Source organism: Heterocephalus glaber, unplaced genomic scaffold, assembly GCF_053883595.1.
Source record: "Heterocephalus glaber isolate CG9 unplaced genomic scaffold, H.glaber_assembly_v1.0 deba00001662, whole genome shotgun sequence".
NCBI lineage: Eukaryota > Metazoa > Chordata > Mammalia > Rodentia > Bathyergidae > Heterocephalus > Heterocephalus glaber.
This window is the reverse complement of record NW_028258403.1, coordinates 12,582,327-12,598,182: the sequence shown is the minus strand read 5'-3', so window position 1 is coordinate 12,598,182 and position 15,856 is coordinate 12,582,327. Positions and strand designations below refer to the sequence as shown.

At 36.5% G+C, this 15,856-nt stretch overlaps 1 protein-coding gene across 1 annotated transcript; it reads left to right on the top strand.

The window, feature by feature from the left end:
• The first annotated feature begins 307 nt into the window (after window positions 1-307).
• Dtd2 (D-aminoacyl-tRNA deacylase 2) lies at window positions 308-13,901 on the top strand. The gene is made up of 3 exons (XM_004864029.3): window positions 308-491; window positions 4,234-4,303; window positions 9,070-13,901. Exons 1-3 carry the CDS (start codon window positions 381-383, stop codon window positions 9,393-9,395), a joined length of 507 nt encoding a protein of 168 aa, XP_004864086.1. The 5' UTR covers window positions 308-380; the 3' UTR covers window positions 9,396-13,901.
• Window positions 13,902-15,856: the final 1,955 nt, after the last annotated feature.

Genomic DNA, 15,856 nt, shown 5'->3' with positions numbered 1-15,856 from the left:
ATCGGGAAGTAATAAGAATCAAGATGTTCTATGTACGTGTACCAACTTACCAAGTAATTGGGAACTTTTCCTAATGTAATCATTGTGGACTGCAGACATGTATTGATCTAAATTTAAAAAATAGATAGCTACTGATTAAAAAAAAATAAAGTTTACACTGAGCACCTGCTACACACGAGGCCCGTTCCAGAGCGGCTCTGAACACTATTGTCTTGGGAGATGGCACATCCGGGGCTCTTGGAGCAGAGACACCCACCCTTTTGGGGGCGGGGCCATGGGCCGCTAGGACTGTCCCCCACCCCGTCATTCCCGCCCATGTGCCGGGGGCGTGGCTTGCGCGGAGAGTGGGCGGAAGCCCAAGGAATATACAGCTTCCAGCAATGGCTGACGGAGGCTGCACACCTTTGGCCCGGGCGCTCCTGCAGCAGTGCCTGCACGCCCGATTACAAGTTCGCCCAGCCGAGCAAGACGCCGCGGCTCAGTGGGTGGAGGTAATGTCAGCCTGGCAGCAACTCTCGTTATCCTCTGATGAGCAGGGTCGGCTCTTTACCCGTCGTCTGTGATTCGCATCTCCTGTATCCTCCTTCGAAGACCCTGGGAGCTCGGGCTTGTGCCGTGGGATGCACAGGACTTCGGGCCGGTGCTCCGGACACGGCCCACGGGGGCCTGCCTGGCTGCAATTCTTTCTGCGGTCCTGCACCTCTGTTACGGGCGCCAGACCTTGGGACAGAGGCAGAGGATCTCTCTGTCGTGGATCTGAACCTACTCTCACCCTCTGCCTACCTGAGCTCGGTGGACTTTTGGCCCGAGTGTCTCACCTGCTTGTGGCATGGACAGGTTCAAGTTTATAGGTTAGATTTGCTCCAAGAATTTAAGACCTGCAAACTGCTTTGACTTGTGTCCTATCTAATGTTGACTGTAACTTGGTGTTAGCATAGAAATGAGATTTCCCAAGAAACAATTTATTTTGTGTGTGTGTGTGTGTGTGTGTTGCTTTGTTCTGTAAGTTTTTTCTTTGTCTTGGTGCTGGATGATCAAATATAGGGCCTCACACATGCTGGGCAAGCATCCTACCATGGATCTTCAATCCCCAACCCAACAAACTCTTAAGTTTTTTACTTATTTTAAACTAAGAAACAAAGACTACTACTTTTATTATAATGTTGCATTATCGAACACATTTCCTCCAATGAAATTTAAAATATGTACAATCAATATGAATTTCTTATTGCATACTTGCCTTTTTAACACAGCCTGCCCCCTCTCCATTGCTAAAAGAAAATATTAAGTCCCTTGACATATTTTTGGAGTAAGTTGAAATATAAAGAAAATGTTAGGGGCTGGGGATTTAGCTCAGGGGCACGGCATCTGCCTCAAAAGTGCACGGTCCTGAGTTCAATGCCTGGTACCCCCCTCCCAAAAAAAGAGAGAAAAAAAGTTCATAATTAAGACTTGGAGGTACTCAGAATCTTCAGTGTAGAAGCTCATTCACTTATCTTCTCTGCTAAATTGGGTCCCAGATTTAGCACTTTTAAACACAATTCTAGTCGTTAGTTTAAATACTATCCATGAATTGTGATATGTGGCTATTCTTACATCGGAATTTGTTACCCTATGCTAATTTGGAAATATTTATAAACATTAAAATTTCCTGTATTTTCACCTCTCTTGAGATATTCTTTTTCCGTGTATCTTGTTTTTGTTAGAACTTTTCAATGAAGTTTTGATTTCTCTTCTGTATTTGAAATTTTTGGTTTTTAAACTAGTTATATTACCTATTTTGATTGTTGCCCTGTAGTGCTATAAATTCCTGATTATTAATCATTCAGTCTTTCCATGCTGCTTTATCTTTTTTATGTTCTTCGTGCCACATTTCCTCATTCAAAATCACAGATCTTTTATTGAAGCCTTCCAAACTATCAGTTTGTGTTTGTAAACTTCAAAAGCTGTTTTCAAAGGCTTTCCCTTCCACTCCCACACACACTAATTAAAGAGTTGACAAGTAATTAGATGGTGAGAAAGTGTAAATTCTTTCGTCTTTCTCACACATCCTGTACCTTGTTCTATTATCAAAGTTATTGTTTTTTAGAAATGTCTTAATTGTTAAAAGATTTGAAAGTTATTCTCCTTGTTCTTAGTTTCATTCATGTCGAATTTTGTTGTCATAGATTTTTTTCTTCCAGGGAATTGAACATTTTTAAGCTACAGTATGAATTGTGTGTATTTTTCTATAAATTTGAAATGTTTTATACCAAAGGAGCTACAAGGAAAGTGATTTTGACTTGAAGGAATCTATAAGTCACAATTTAAGATCTATTACTTGAATAAACAAAAACAAAGGAACGTAATGAGGAGATAATGTAGTATGTGGAAAGAACAAGTATCTATTTCTGCAAATAAATAAGTACTTAATTCTGACATTGCAAGTGTCCAGCTATGAATGTGCTGAAGATTAGGGTTTATGCTGGAAATAATATCAAAGGAGAAGCCTGTGATAGTGAAGTAGATTATCTGAATCATTCAGCTAGCCAGTGCCTTGTTATGAGTTGCACTGGAGACCCTTGTCTGACATTCCAGAAGCACAACTGCACAATGTTAAAACTGACTCCTTTAGGCTGGGTGAGGTGGGTGAGATTGCATCTGTAATCTCAGCACTCTGGAGGCTGAGGTGGGAGGATTACTTCGAGTTCAAGGCCGCCTTGGGCTACATAGTGAGTTCAAGGTTGTTAGCCTTAGCTATATATTGAGAAGCTGTCTCAAAAAAAAAAAAAAAAAAAATCAAGTGTGAGTACAAAGCTACTTTTACATTGACATAGAAACCATTTATATAACATGTAGAGCCTGGAAGATACACTTGAATTTTAGTGCCATTAACAGATAAATCAGATCCCCACCCACATAAAAGTCTGTAAAGTGCTTGGAGGGTTAAAATGTGAAATAAATTGTGTTTATACCTTTAAATTTAATTTTTACATACTAATTTTTTGGGGGGGTACTGGGGATCGAACTCAGACCTTCTGCTTTCGAGGCAGACGGTGGAACCACTGAGCTAAATCCTCAGCCCTTTATATACTAATAAACACACATGAGCCAGGTGTAGTGGCACATGCTTGTAATTCCACTACTATGGGAAACTAAAATAGGATTCCAAGGTCTAGCCCAGCATGGGGAACTTAGTGACTTAGTGAGATTTTTGTCTCAAAAATTTTTAAAAAGTAAAGAAGAACTGAAGGCCGGGGATTTAGCTCAGTGGCCTTGTACCTGCATCCCAAGAGCAAGGTCCTGAGTTCGATCCCCTTTACCAAAAAGAAAAAAAAAAGAACTGAGAGTGTAGCTCAGTGCCAAGACCTGGGTTCAATCCCTAGTACCAACAGGTGGATGAATATATAGATAGACAGAGATCACCTACTATGAACCTTGCACTGTTCTAAGCACTTTACAAACATTACCTTGTTTAATCTTCTTAATAGTTCCTGGAGTCAGTGAGGCTTTTGGAGTTATCTAAGTTAATACACAGAATCAAAAGTGAGTGATTCACTTAGCAACAGAATCACATTTATCAAGTGTTTCTTATGGTCTCTGTCTTACAAGAGATAATAAATAACCCAGGCATTATATAAATTAAGTTTATGCTCCTGATGACATCCAAGCTGTCCTGTAAAACTTATTATCATAAATGTAACTTTCAAAGCCTGATCGTTATGTTTATTTAAAGCTTTTACAACAATACCAAAAAATAATTGGACAGTTTCCTGGAGTTGATAAAAAAAGAATCAGACCCTTATTTTGCTATCTGCAAATAAATAAATTAGGAAGAATAAACAGACAAAAGACATCAGTCACACTGTTGCTTATTCATCGGTCCTATCTGGTTTAATGGGAATTCATTTGGTATTGTATAAGCGGTCTTTGCAAACTAAATGTTTCTGAGTCCCAGTATCACTTTCTTAGTGGGAAGGAAACTGGTTGAAACTTCTACTGATGTTGAATAGAGGCAAATATTTGAAGGTATAACTTTGGTATTCACTGCTCTTGACTATTGAAGTTTAATTTTTGAAAGAAGTAATTCAAACTTGAAAAAGACTTTTTTTTTTCTCATACATTTATTTAGAAACCAAATCTATTGTAAATCTGATTTCTAGGATTGCTTGTAACCTCTGTGTTCATAATAGTTGTACCAAACATCTCTATATAGAATCTTTTCTAATTTGAGTTTACTGTGATTTTTCATAGATTCAGAGAGGATTAGTGATCTATGTGTGTTTCTTCAAGGGAGCTGACAAAGAACTTCTTCCCAAAATGGGTATGTTTGTCTGTCTTTTCTTTCTTTCTTTCTCTTTCTTTCTTTCTTTCTTTCTTTCTTTCTTCTATTGAAAAAAAATAGCAACATACATTTATGAACAAGGACCAAAAAGCAAAATCTTTTTTCTTTCCTTTTTGGATGTGTTGGAAGTTGAACTCAGGACCTTATACATGCTAGACAAATGTTGTACCACTGAACTACATCCCTACTCCAAGGAACACAAGTTTAAATTGTCCTGGTGTTTAAGTTATTAACTACTTACTTCCGTCTTGTGTTACTGGCTTTAGCTGTTCACCTATTGGAAAATTTAAAACATGCATGTATTGTAGACTTCTTTTAAAACACTACAACATTTCAGATGGTTTATAGATTGATTTAGAAGAATAAATACATGTAAACATACATATAACATAATTCAGCCAAGGATACAGAAAGTTGTTGGAGGCATAGTTGCCTTATAGAAAGAATTAGATTCTGCATTTCTTAAATAGTTTTCCTTATCCTCCAGATAAGAGTCCCTAAAAGAGCAGAAGATGACATGAGATGTATAAGGTGTGGGTCCCATCAAATCTGGAATAGCTCAGGCTTATATCATTGTTACAGAAGAATTTACATTAACCAGTTATGTACTTCTTTGTAGGAGATATGTATAAATACAATTCTCCTATTCTTGAACCACACTCTGTTGTGATAGCCACATCCCCTGCAGGGGTATAGAAAGATTCAGGAATCTTTAAACAGTAATTTACTTGGCTGCAGCCTTCTAGTATCCTGGACAATCTATAGTACTGCACATTCTATCTGATAATTTACACATTCATATAGACCAAATCAAATCACATGCTGTCTCAAAGCAGTACTCAGTTCTAACAATTATGTCCAGAAAACCCCCCAAAAACTGGGCATAGTGGTACATGCCTGTAATCCCAGCACTTTAGGAGACTGAGACAGGTGGATCCCAAGTTTGAGCCCAGCCTGGGCAACTTAGTAATTAGCAAGACCCTTTCCAAATAAAAAAAGGGCCGGGGATTTAGCTCAGTGCAAAGGCCCTGGGTTCAACCCTTAGTACCACAAACAAACAAAAAACTGAAGTAATTAATGGTGCTATCCCTAAAGTTAGGGACAATTTAAAGGGCAGCACCCATTAGCTATTTTAATAAATATAAGCTGGCACAGTGGCACTTGCCTGTAGTCCCAGCTACTCAGGAGGTTGAGGCAGGAGAATCTCTTAAGCCAAAGAGCTTGAGGCCAGCTGGACAATATAAATAAATATTGTCACAAATAAATAAATTATACAAATACATAATTGAAGTTTACAGAAGTTAACCTGGGAGAGGTTCAAATAATAGAACTCAGACAGACAGCCCTTTGAGAAACACCTTAGACAAATACCTAAAGCCTACAGAGGAAATTTTATATTGATAGATCAACATTTTTTTTTTTTGGTACCAGAGATTGAACTCAGGTCCTTAGCTTGCGAGGCAGGTGATAAAACCACTGAGCTAAATCCCCGGCCCCATAGATCAACATTTTTGACAACTTTGTCAAAGCATGAAAATGATACTTAAGAAAAGACATATAAAGATGAAAAACCAATAACTGTAATAGTTTGAAATTTTAATCCAGAGGATAGCAAGGAACCTTGGAAGCATTTAAGAAGAAAATGAGGATTAGGCCTGGTGGTGCATGCCTGTAATCCCAGCACTCAGGAGGCTAAGGCAAGAGGATCACCATGAGTTCAAGGCCAGCCTGAACTATGCAGCCAGACCCTGTCTCAAAAACAAAAAGAAAGAAAAGAAACTAAAATGAGGGCTTCTATTGTGGAGGGTAATTTGTAAGGTCCTTGTGCTGGAGTGTTACATATTCTTTTCACCCTTCTGAAGATATTTTGCCTTGGATTAAATCTTTATTGGCCATAAAAAAGTAGAATTCTGCAAGAGCAGAAATAAAATTTTTGTTATTCTGACATAGGATTGATTTTCGACGTTATTTCATGAAGGGTTAAATGGATCTTTATCATAATAGGATAAAATAAACCCACCAAGGGCTGGAGATTTAGCTCAGTGGTGCCACTGCCTACCTTGCAAGCACAAGGCCCTGAGTTCGATCCCCAGTACCGCCAAAAAGAAAAAAAATATATATATATAATAAACCCAGCAAATCCAAGCTGTATTTTTGCCGTAAATTCCTGTGTGCCTCTATATATGTCTTTGTGAGTTCACTGCAGATACATCCATAAGATTGTGGTGAATTAAATCACTTAGGAGGTCTACTTTAACTCTTTTAGGGAATAGTATAACACAAAGGTTTATATGTCATGATTCTCAGTAAAGAATTATGTGACTATAAGAATCACATTCTGGGGCCAGGGATTTAGCTCAGTGGTTTCGCCACCTGCTGTGCAAGCGCAAGGACCCGAGTTGGATCCCTGGTACAAAAAAAAAAAAAAAAGAATCACATTCTGGCCGAACATGGTGGGGTACACCTATAATCCCACCACTCTGGGAGGCTGAGGCAGAAGGATCAAGTTTGAGTGCAGCCTGGGAAACTTAATGACTTAGCAAGAACCTGTCTCAAAATTTTAAAGGGGCTAGAAATGTAATTCATTGTGAAGGCCCTGGGTTCAATCCTCAGTATTGGAAAAAAGAATCACATTCTGCCAGTTTGAGTTACAAGCAAAATAAATACATCTGTTATTGATAGCATTGATACGTACTCCCTTCTAGCTGGCAGAGTATGTCAATGTGATGGGATTTTCTTAAATCCCACTTTATATTTATTACATGGATTCAAATCTTTCCAATCAAATCTTATATCCCTTGGGAGTATAACTAGTTGTATCCATCAAGTCTGAGATAGTATAGCTAACAAAGAGATGTTACACTCTTCCTCAATTCATCTTCAGTATAATTGGCTGAGTTCCAGGGATCTGTTGAAACTGCCCGTATACATCATTGGAGATATGTGATTGAAAACCTATCTTAGGATCTTTGAGTTTCCAGCATGATGTTAATTTATTGTCGCATTTTAATTCTATTTACTTATATTTATATTTTTTATTTTTATTAATACAGATTTACAGTACTTAATGATTATACTCATTATGGGGAGCTGGTGCATATACATAATACATCTTCATTCTTTTAATTTCCCCTTGTCCTCCCCACCCTCCTCCTTGTTTGCATTGTATTCACTTTTACATGCAGATATTTTTATGCTTACAGCATTAATTGAGTTCTCAGTTATAACCAGTAGAGGGAGGTATGTGAAAGTATAATAAATTGTATTATCGCTCATGGCCTATTATTCCAAAATTGCCTACTTTGTCACTAGCTTGAGGCCTAGATAGCAAGATAGTGATTTCCATTGGCATGGGAAGTGTTCTGGAGATCTACAGTTTCCTTAGGAATCAATAAGGATTCCTGGCTACATAGCAAAATCCTATTTGTAATGGAGAAAATTAGAGGCGTTTAAAAATAGATGTTAAGTGAAAATTGATGGTGTTTAAAGCATATCTTAGGAATTCATTTGAGTGCTTACCTTAGAAGATTTTTACCAGGTTAATTCTACAATTTATTGAATGGAGTAACCATACTGAATCATTAATAACATTTACTACTGATCCTCTAATAACTGAAACCATTGACCACACTGCCAGAAGGCATGACTCGTAAAGCCTAATTGGAGGCCAGGAATATGAGTATTATAAATTTCTATACTATTTGTCCTCTCAAGACTGTTATTTGCATGCAGAATTCATTTATACCTCTAAGAAATAGGAACACCCAAAGCTTATTTATACTAGACAGTTCTTTTGGTTATTGTTTTGAAAATGATTAATGTAAGGTATAAAAGCTAAGTTTAGGTTTTTAGCTACACATAGATATGTACAGTGGTTTTGACACTAGTTATGGTCTTATAGTGCTATAAAAATATTACCATGTTTTCTTGTATACATATGAAGATAGTGCCAGTAGCTCTGTACTTTTTACTTTTTCATTTGTAACAATGAATTTCATTTGTATGCTTCTTCCATGGGTTATATTTGTAAAAGAATTAGTCCATGTTAATAGTACCTTTAAGGTTATAAAACTACAAAATTAGCTAATTTATAATGGAATTGAACCTGGAAACTTTGTCACAGCCTAAAACTCTAGGTAGCCAAGTTTAAAATAATAGATGCATTATAATTTTTATTTAATATTCTTTGTTATAGAGCAGAATTTGGTATGAGAAGGATTTATCAGTCTTTTACAGTGAGATCTATTTTTGAAATAAAAGGAGCAAGGAGACAAAATATTTTCATATATTCCCAAGGAAACAATATTTAAGGTTCCATGTGCAGTTAATTCTTTGAAGTACTGAGGATTACTGAACCCAGGGCCTTCGCACTGAACTACATCTCCACCCCATCCCCTTTTTTAAACATTGAGACAAGTTCTCACTAATTCACTAAATTTCCCAGGCTGAGCTCAAACTCTGCAAGATGTGTAGTGCCTAGCTACCATTCTAGATGAATTTATTGTTAGGCAATGTTAACTGCCAAATCAGATTTAATAGCATGCTATTTTCTACGTGAAATTTGCATTATTTTTCCCACTTGGGTTAGTGTAGTAAAGCAGTTTTTAAAATTTAAATAAAGACTGTATGAGGATCAAGAGCTAACAAATTGAGTTCTAAACATGAGCTTTGCTAACTAAAAAATTTATGGTTTCCTTCATGTTTGTTTTTCACTTCAAAGTGTTTTGCTTTTCTTCCCCACCCAGTTAATACACTGTTAAATGTGAAGTTGAGTGAAACAGAAAATGGCAAGCGTGTCTCTGTACTGGATCTCCCTGGCAGCGTTCTTATCATCCCTCAAGCCACCCTTGGGGGCAGAATAAAAGGAAGAAACATGCAGTATCACTCTAACTCTGGAAAAGAAGAAGGATTAGAACTTTATTCTCAATTCGTGTCTCTATGTGAAAAAGAATTAGCTGCTAACAGCAAGTGTGCTGAAGCTGGGGTTGTAGTGGAACATGGCACTTACGGGAATAGGCAGGTATTAAAGATGGATACCAATGGACCTTACACACACCTAATTGAGTTTTGAAAAATTAAAAATTAATTTCCACAACAGTTTTCTAGTGTATAATGATCTGAACTATAATTTCCTTCCCCTTCGTTTTAAATATAATAATCTGCAACTTTTTTTTCTTTGTTGTAGTGGGGATTGAATCTAGGGTCAGGTAGACACTATGCAAGTGCTCTATCACTGGGCTATATCGCCACCCACAGTCTGCAGCATTTTTAGATAAGAACATCCTGGGTCCCCTAAACTACTGCAAATTGCTAATTAGATGACTTTGCCAAATCACCTAGGCTCTGGATCTCAATCTTTTGTCCTGCTTTCCTCCACCTTTCCCCTTGAAAACTTGAAAAATGCTGTCTGTTCATTTCACTGTCACTAAAAAAATCTTAAGCATGATTTTAAAATGATGAAATGGGAGCCGGGGATTTAGCTCAGTGGTTTCACCGCCTGCTGCGTAAGCAAAAGGACCCAAGTTCGACCCCCAGTACCAAATAAATAAATAAATAAATAATAAAATAAAATGATGAAATGTATATAATCAAGAAAAATAACATTTCTTATACCCTCAAATATATGCATATGTAATAAAAATAAATGTTTGTGTTAAAATTAAGTAAAATCCAGCAAAAATTATAACTTGGCCAATTTTATTTTACTATTTCAAATTTCTGGTTTTGTCGTTGTTGCTTTGTGGGAGTGTTGAACCCAGGGCCTTTGCAATAAATTACATCTCCATCCTTTTTATTATTTTTTATTTTGAGACAGGGTCTTGTTGCGTCACGAAATTGTCCAGGCTGGGCCTGAATTTGCCTCCCTCCTGCATCAGTCTTCTAGAATGTCGGAATTACAGGCATGTACCACCATGCCCAGCTAAGTTTTTTTGTTTGTTTTAGATTGTTTGTTTTCCAAGGCTTTGTTGTTTTTTTGGCTTTTTTTTTTGCTTGGTTTGGTTTGGTTTGTGGTGCTAGGGATGGAACACAGGGTCTCACATGTGCAAAGCACATATTCTACCAGTGAGCTCCATTTCCAGCTCAGTTCTCTATATTTTGAATGAAAGAATATATGACTCACTATTCCTTTTTATTTCTATGAAAATGTTATATGGTAATATTATGTATTGTATTACTTTCCATGGATATCCAAATGGTTTATTTTAAGAATCTTTAATACCCTATAAATATATATAATTATTATGTGTCAATTAAGATTTTTTGATGTTGTTTTGAGACAGGGTCTCACTATGTAGGTCAGGCTAGGCTTAAATTCACCATGTAACCCACACTGGCCTAAAACTCATGGCAATCAGCCTTCCTGCCTCAACCTCCTGAGTGGTGGAATTACAGGAGTACACCATCACACCTGACAAGGTTATTTTAAAATAAAAAAAAAAATCTTTAGTTCATATAGGAATAAGGTATAGAATATTCATAATTGTTTTTATTAAGCATGCCCACAAAGATAGATTAGTATTAGGGGGCTGGGGATTTAGCTCAGTGGTTTCGCCACCTGCTGCGCAAGCGCAAGGACCCAAGTTCGATCCCTGGTACCAAAAAAAAAAGATAGATTAGTATTCTTTTTCTCAGTTTTTACCCAAACCATATATGTCACAATTTCCATCTTTGGTTTTTAAAAAATTTCATAGAATTAATGCTAGTTCATAAAACTTTTTAGGAAGTTCTTTTCCTGTTGAATTAGATTGATATTGAAGGAAGAAAAAGGAAAACTTTCTACAAGAGTAGTTTGCTTTTAATTAAATTGTATCAATTGTTTTTAATCAGTTTTTCATCAGCCTGATGATTTGGAGCCATTTTGAGTTTTTCTGTTAGTACATGTTACATACTGACATTATTGTCCTCCCCCAAATTCATATGTGCACATCCTAATCCCCAGTGTGATAGTATTTCTACTTGAGGCCTTTGGGAGGTGATCAGAGTTGAGATGAGGTCATGAAGATGGGGCCCACCTGATGGGATTAGTGCTGAAGACAGGAGAGTGCCAGCTGTTTCCTCCCACCATTTGAGAAGGTAATGAGGTGTCCATCACAAGCCAGGAAGAATCCTCCCCAGAAACAGACCACACTGGCACTTTGATCTGGAACTTTGAGCCTCCAGAGCTGTGAGAATTACATTTCTGTTGTTTAAACCACAGTCTTTTGAGCTGACCCAGACAGTGACATAAGATAAAGTGGCTAACACGCTTTTTAAAATCAAGAGAGAGAAGTATATAAGAAATTGAAAGAATAAATAAGTCTGTAAAAGGTAGTATGTTTTTGCAAACTCATGTGACTTAAAAATATTTTTAAGAGTGGAAAATTCATTAAACATCCTGAGTAGCTGCTGAAAATTCTTGTCTTATAATTTTTTTAAGTCTGTGTTCCTAAGATATTTAAAATTCTTATTACCACAAAAAAAATCCTATTTTCTCTATAACCTTCCTGTACTATTCTATTTTGGAACTTGAGAATCAATAACTGGCTTGGAAATGAGCTCATTGTCCTTAACTTTTGCTTTATTGATTCACGATATACTTATTGAAATGTAATAAACTATTCATAAACTTGCAAAGCCCAATTTTTCTCACAGCTTCTCCAAGGAGATGTATATGTCTTTCAAAAAAGATTATATTACCTATTCTAAATCATTTTGATTTTTATGTCTAGGTAAAATGCTGACTCACAGCCCTAGATTGCTATTTTATAGTTTAGGCAATTTTTTAAAAAGTCACTTGAGATTCTTCTGGAGAACAGCAATTTCAAGTGCATGAAGGGGTATTAAGCAGAAGGTGATAACCTACTTTGCTTCATTTTCAGGGAAGCTACAAGAGGGAAGAGACAAAAGAAATAGTGGATATGAAAATAACTTCATCTTGGCTTTCTGTGGCTCTTCTGGCCCAAAGTGCTTTAAAAAAATCATAGATATGCATAAATATATGTTTATGTATACCTTAACTTCACAGTATATCTTAGGAGGATAGCATTATAGAAAGACAATGCTTAATTTCCGCAAGATCATACAATAGGAGGAGTAATTTCCATCTTCTAACTTTTCTTGTTAAAATTAAATTCATCTTGGGCTGGGGATTTAGCTCAGTGGTTCCACCACCTGCCTTGCAAGTGCAAGGACCCAAGTTCAATCCCCAGTACCAAAAAAAAAATTTTAAATCATCTTGATAAAGTCTTAGGATCTCACAGAGTAGATCACTTAGAAAAGGATAGCAAATAAATTCTTTTATTTACTAAGTTAGGTAAGTTTGCACCTAATTTATGTACTTTTTGCCTGTGTTTTTCTAAGATCTTAGGATGTTTCAAATAGAATATAATTCCTAAATATTTTTAATCTATTTAGAAAAATCCTGGATTCAATTATAAAAAATATTGTATATAGATTCACAATGGATATGGCTTTAATATCTTGAATATACTCATATAAAGTAAAAAGAAATGCACTTTTTTTGCTACTGGAGACTGAACTGAGGCCTTCACACATCCCAAGCCCTTTTTAAAAATTTTTTATTTTGAGAGAGGGCCTCACTAAGTCACTGAAATTGCCCAGGCTATGTTCAAACTTGCAGTCCTCCTGCCTCAGCTTCCCACAATACTGGAATTACACAAATGCACCACCACACTCAGTTAAGAAATACATTTTTGTGGGGCTGGGGATTTAGCTCAGTGGTTTCACCACCTGCCTCCCAAGCACAAGGTCCCAAGTTCGATCCCTGGTGCCCAAAAAAAAGAAGTACATTTTTGTCATTCCTTCACTAGTTCAAGTTCTAGGAGAAGGCATTCCATTTTTGAATAATATCCCTACTAATGATTTGTTGACCACATATGAAAGAATTAAATGTATCAAACACCAAAGTCAAATACTACAGAATTCTACACCACTTGTTTTGGAGAATAAGAATTCAGTATTAAAGAAAACAATGTCATGTCAAATTATTATCTGTCCTTACCATTGCAGAGGACCTGGAGTGTTATAGGACCTGATGTGTTTATTTTTTTGTTTGTTTTGTTTTTGCCATACCAGGGATCAAACTCAGGACCTTGTGCTTGCCAGCCAGGTAGGGCACCACTGAGCTACATCCCCGACCTCTTGTGTATTTTTGATAAATTTATTTTTTTAAAAAGACCGAATAATGAAACTCCAATGTATTTAGAAGTGTCTTTCTGATTAACTTATGGAAATAAGACTAGCTTCTGAAAGAGAAGAACTACTAGACAAGTAACATTTTCATTCTGAAGCCACATCTTGGTGACAACTTTAAATGTGTATTTATACTGCTAATCTCTTATTTGTCCTTCTTCCTATTTTTCTTATCTTTAACCCCTTACTGCAGACTGTGTCCAAGGCATGGTGACACACATCTATAATCCCAGCCCTTTGGGAGACTGAGGCAGAAAGATCACAAGTTCAAACCCAGCCTGGGCAACTTAATAAGACCCTGTCTCAAAAGGCCTGGGAATGTAGCTCTGTGTGAAAGCCCTGGGGTCAACCACCAGTAGCAAAAAAGGAAAAAAAGAGGGCAAGGGAGTGAATGTAGGGAAAGAAGAGAAGTAGAGAGGAAATAGGGAGGGAAGGGAACAAAGTGTGAAAGGCCAGTGGAGACTAGAGATACCAGAGGCAGAGAGAGAACAAGAAAAGTTCATTCATTGCTAAGCAAACATACTTTGAAGATGTAAATAGGCAGTGACAAAGTCAGTGCCAAAAACTGAAGAAAAATTGGATAACACAAGGACTGAGAGACCTCTGGCCTACCAGTGAGGTGTTTTCAGAGTTTATGAGGAATTTGGGTATTTGCAATGGCTGACAGTAGGGATTCTTAATCTTTTATCTATGAAGTGTCTCAAAGTGTGTCAGTGGGCCACTTTGATCAGAAACACCTGGGGAGCCTGTTAAAAATGCAGTTTTCTGGAACCATTCTAAAGATTCTAAGTTAGAATCTTAGGAATCAAAGTTCTGTTTTGTCCCATAACTCCCTTCCAGGTGATCCTTGTGAACACTGGAATCTCAGAGCCATTGTTATGCAGAATAAAGCCCAAATTGCTGAGAGGCTGGTCTCAGGGCTTTATAACCTGGCTCCAGCTCAACTTTCTAATCTTTTCTCCCACTAGTCTCCTACAGAAATTCTAGTACAGCTCTAAGTATATTTTTCTTAAGTAATCCCCTTACCTAAATTACCTTCTGCTCTCTAAGTCCACCGTCATTCAAATCTAGCCCAAGTCAGTCTCATGGCCCCACAGTAATTTTCCCTGCCTCTGTCTTTCTTGGCATTATGGTTGTGCCACTCTTGACACTGTGATGTGTCTTATGAGATTGAGTACTTTGTATTTTTTGTATATTTCTATATCTTGATTGTAAGAGTGTAAATAATAATGTGAAGAGACAGAATAATAATGGACAGACATAATAAAGTGTAAACTTTTTATCTTCCACAGTTTCCATAGTGCTGGGCCTGTTCACGCTTAGTTCTCAGTGAATGTTATCTGAATTAATTTGGATATATGTCAGTGAGCAGAATACTCCTCTTGATTTTGGTTGAGTATTGCTACTAGTTCACACATAGATTTCTTGGTTAAGGAATACAGGTTGGGTATGCAAGAGGCAAGTTTAATACAGCTACATTTTGCTTTTATATATAATACCAGAAAAGTTGGGTACAAGCTAAAAGGAAGTGCTTTTGAGTACTTCAACACAAATATGGGCATTATTGTTTCTATTTTATTATTGTATTATATCAAATGTTCACTTTACATTTTCTAAGGTTCACTACAGAATCTAATAGAATGCAACTGCATTTTCGTAAGAGCTCTATACCTAAAATGGTCTTCAAAAAGCAAACTATTCTTAAAGTGCAAAAATGAAAAGTTGTTTCATTTAAGATAACCTGTATGTGAGTCTTTCATAAAATAAACTTTTTTTGAAACAAAAATGTTATTTATTTTGTTTATAAATATAAATTTTTGATGCAGCAAGCTTTATAACCCCCCCTATATTTAATCACAAAATAAAGAGGATCTGTGGGATGCGTCACAAATAACCAACTTTGAGATAATATGGCCCTTCTCATTATTGGACTTTTCCATATGAATGAATTCTTTCCACTGTTAGCCAGCATTTTTCTCTTTAAATCAATTATGTATTTTTAATACATATTTATCAGTACATAATGATTACATTTATTGTGGGGAATTTGTACATATACACAACACATCTTTTAAGAAGTTTAATAAACTTGACCTATTATATCAGCCTTTTATCTGAATGCAAAAAGAATTTATATACAGAATATATCATGCCTTATGTAACAGTATTTGGGAGCTATTAGCTATTATTCTTACAACATTTGTGGTTGGGAAAGTAATTATAGACTATTTTGGGAGGAAGTATAGAGATTTTTTAGGATATGACTGACCATATTAGCAAAATGTAATTCTTGGCTCCAACTTTGGGATATTGTTTACTTAAACTTTCTACTAATGTAGA

Bases quoted from the DNA above. Each gene is read 5' to 3' on its own strand.
- Dtd2 (XM_004864029.3), top strand. From the start codon at position 381: ATGGCTGACGGAGGCTGCACACCTTTGGCCCGGGCGCTCCTGCAGCAG. The intron at 492-4,233 runs GTAATGTCAGCC...GATTTTTCATAG, and splicing joins CCGCGGCTCAGTGGGTGGAG to ATTCAGAGAGGATTAGTGAT. The intron at 4,304-9,069 runs GTATGTTTGTCT...TTCCCCACCCAG, and splicing joins AGAACTTCTTCCCAAAATGG to TTAATACACTGTTAAATGTG.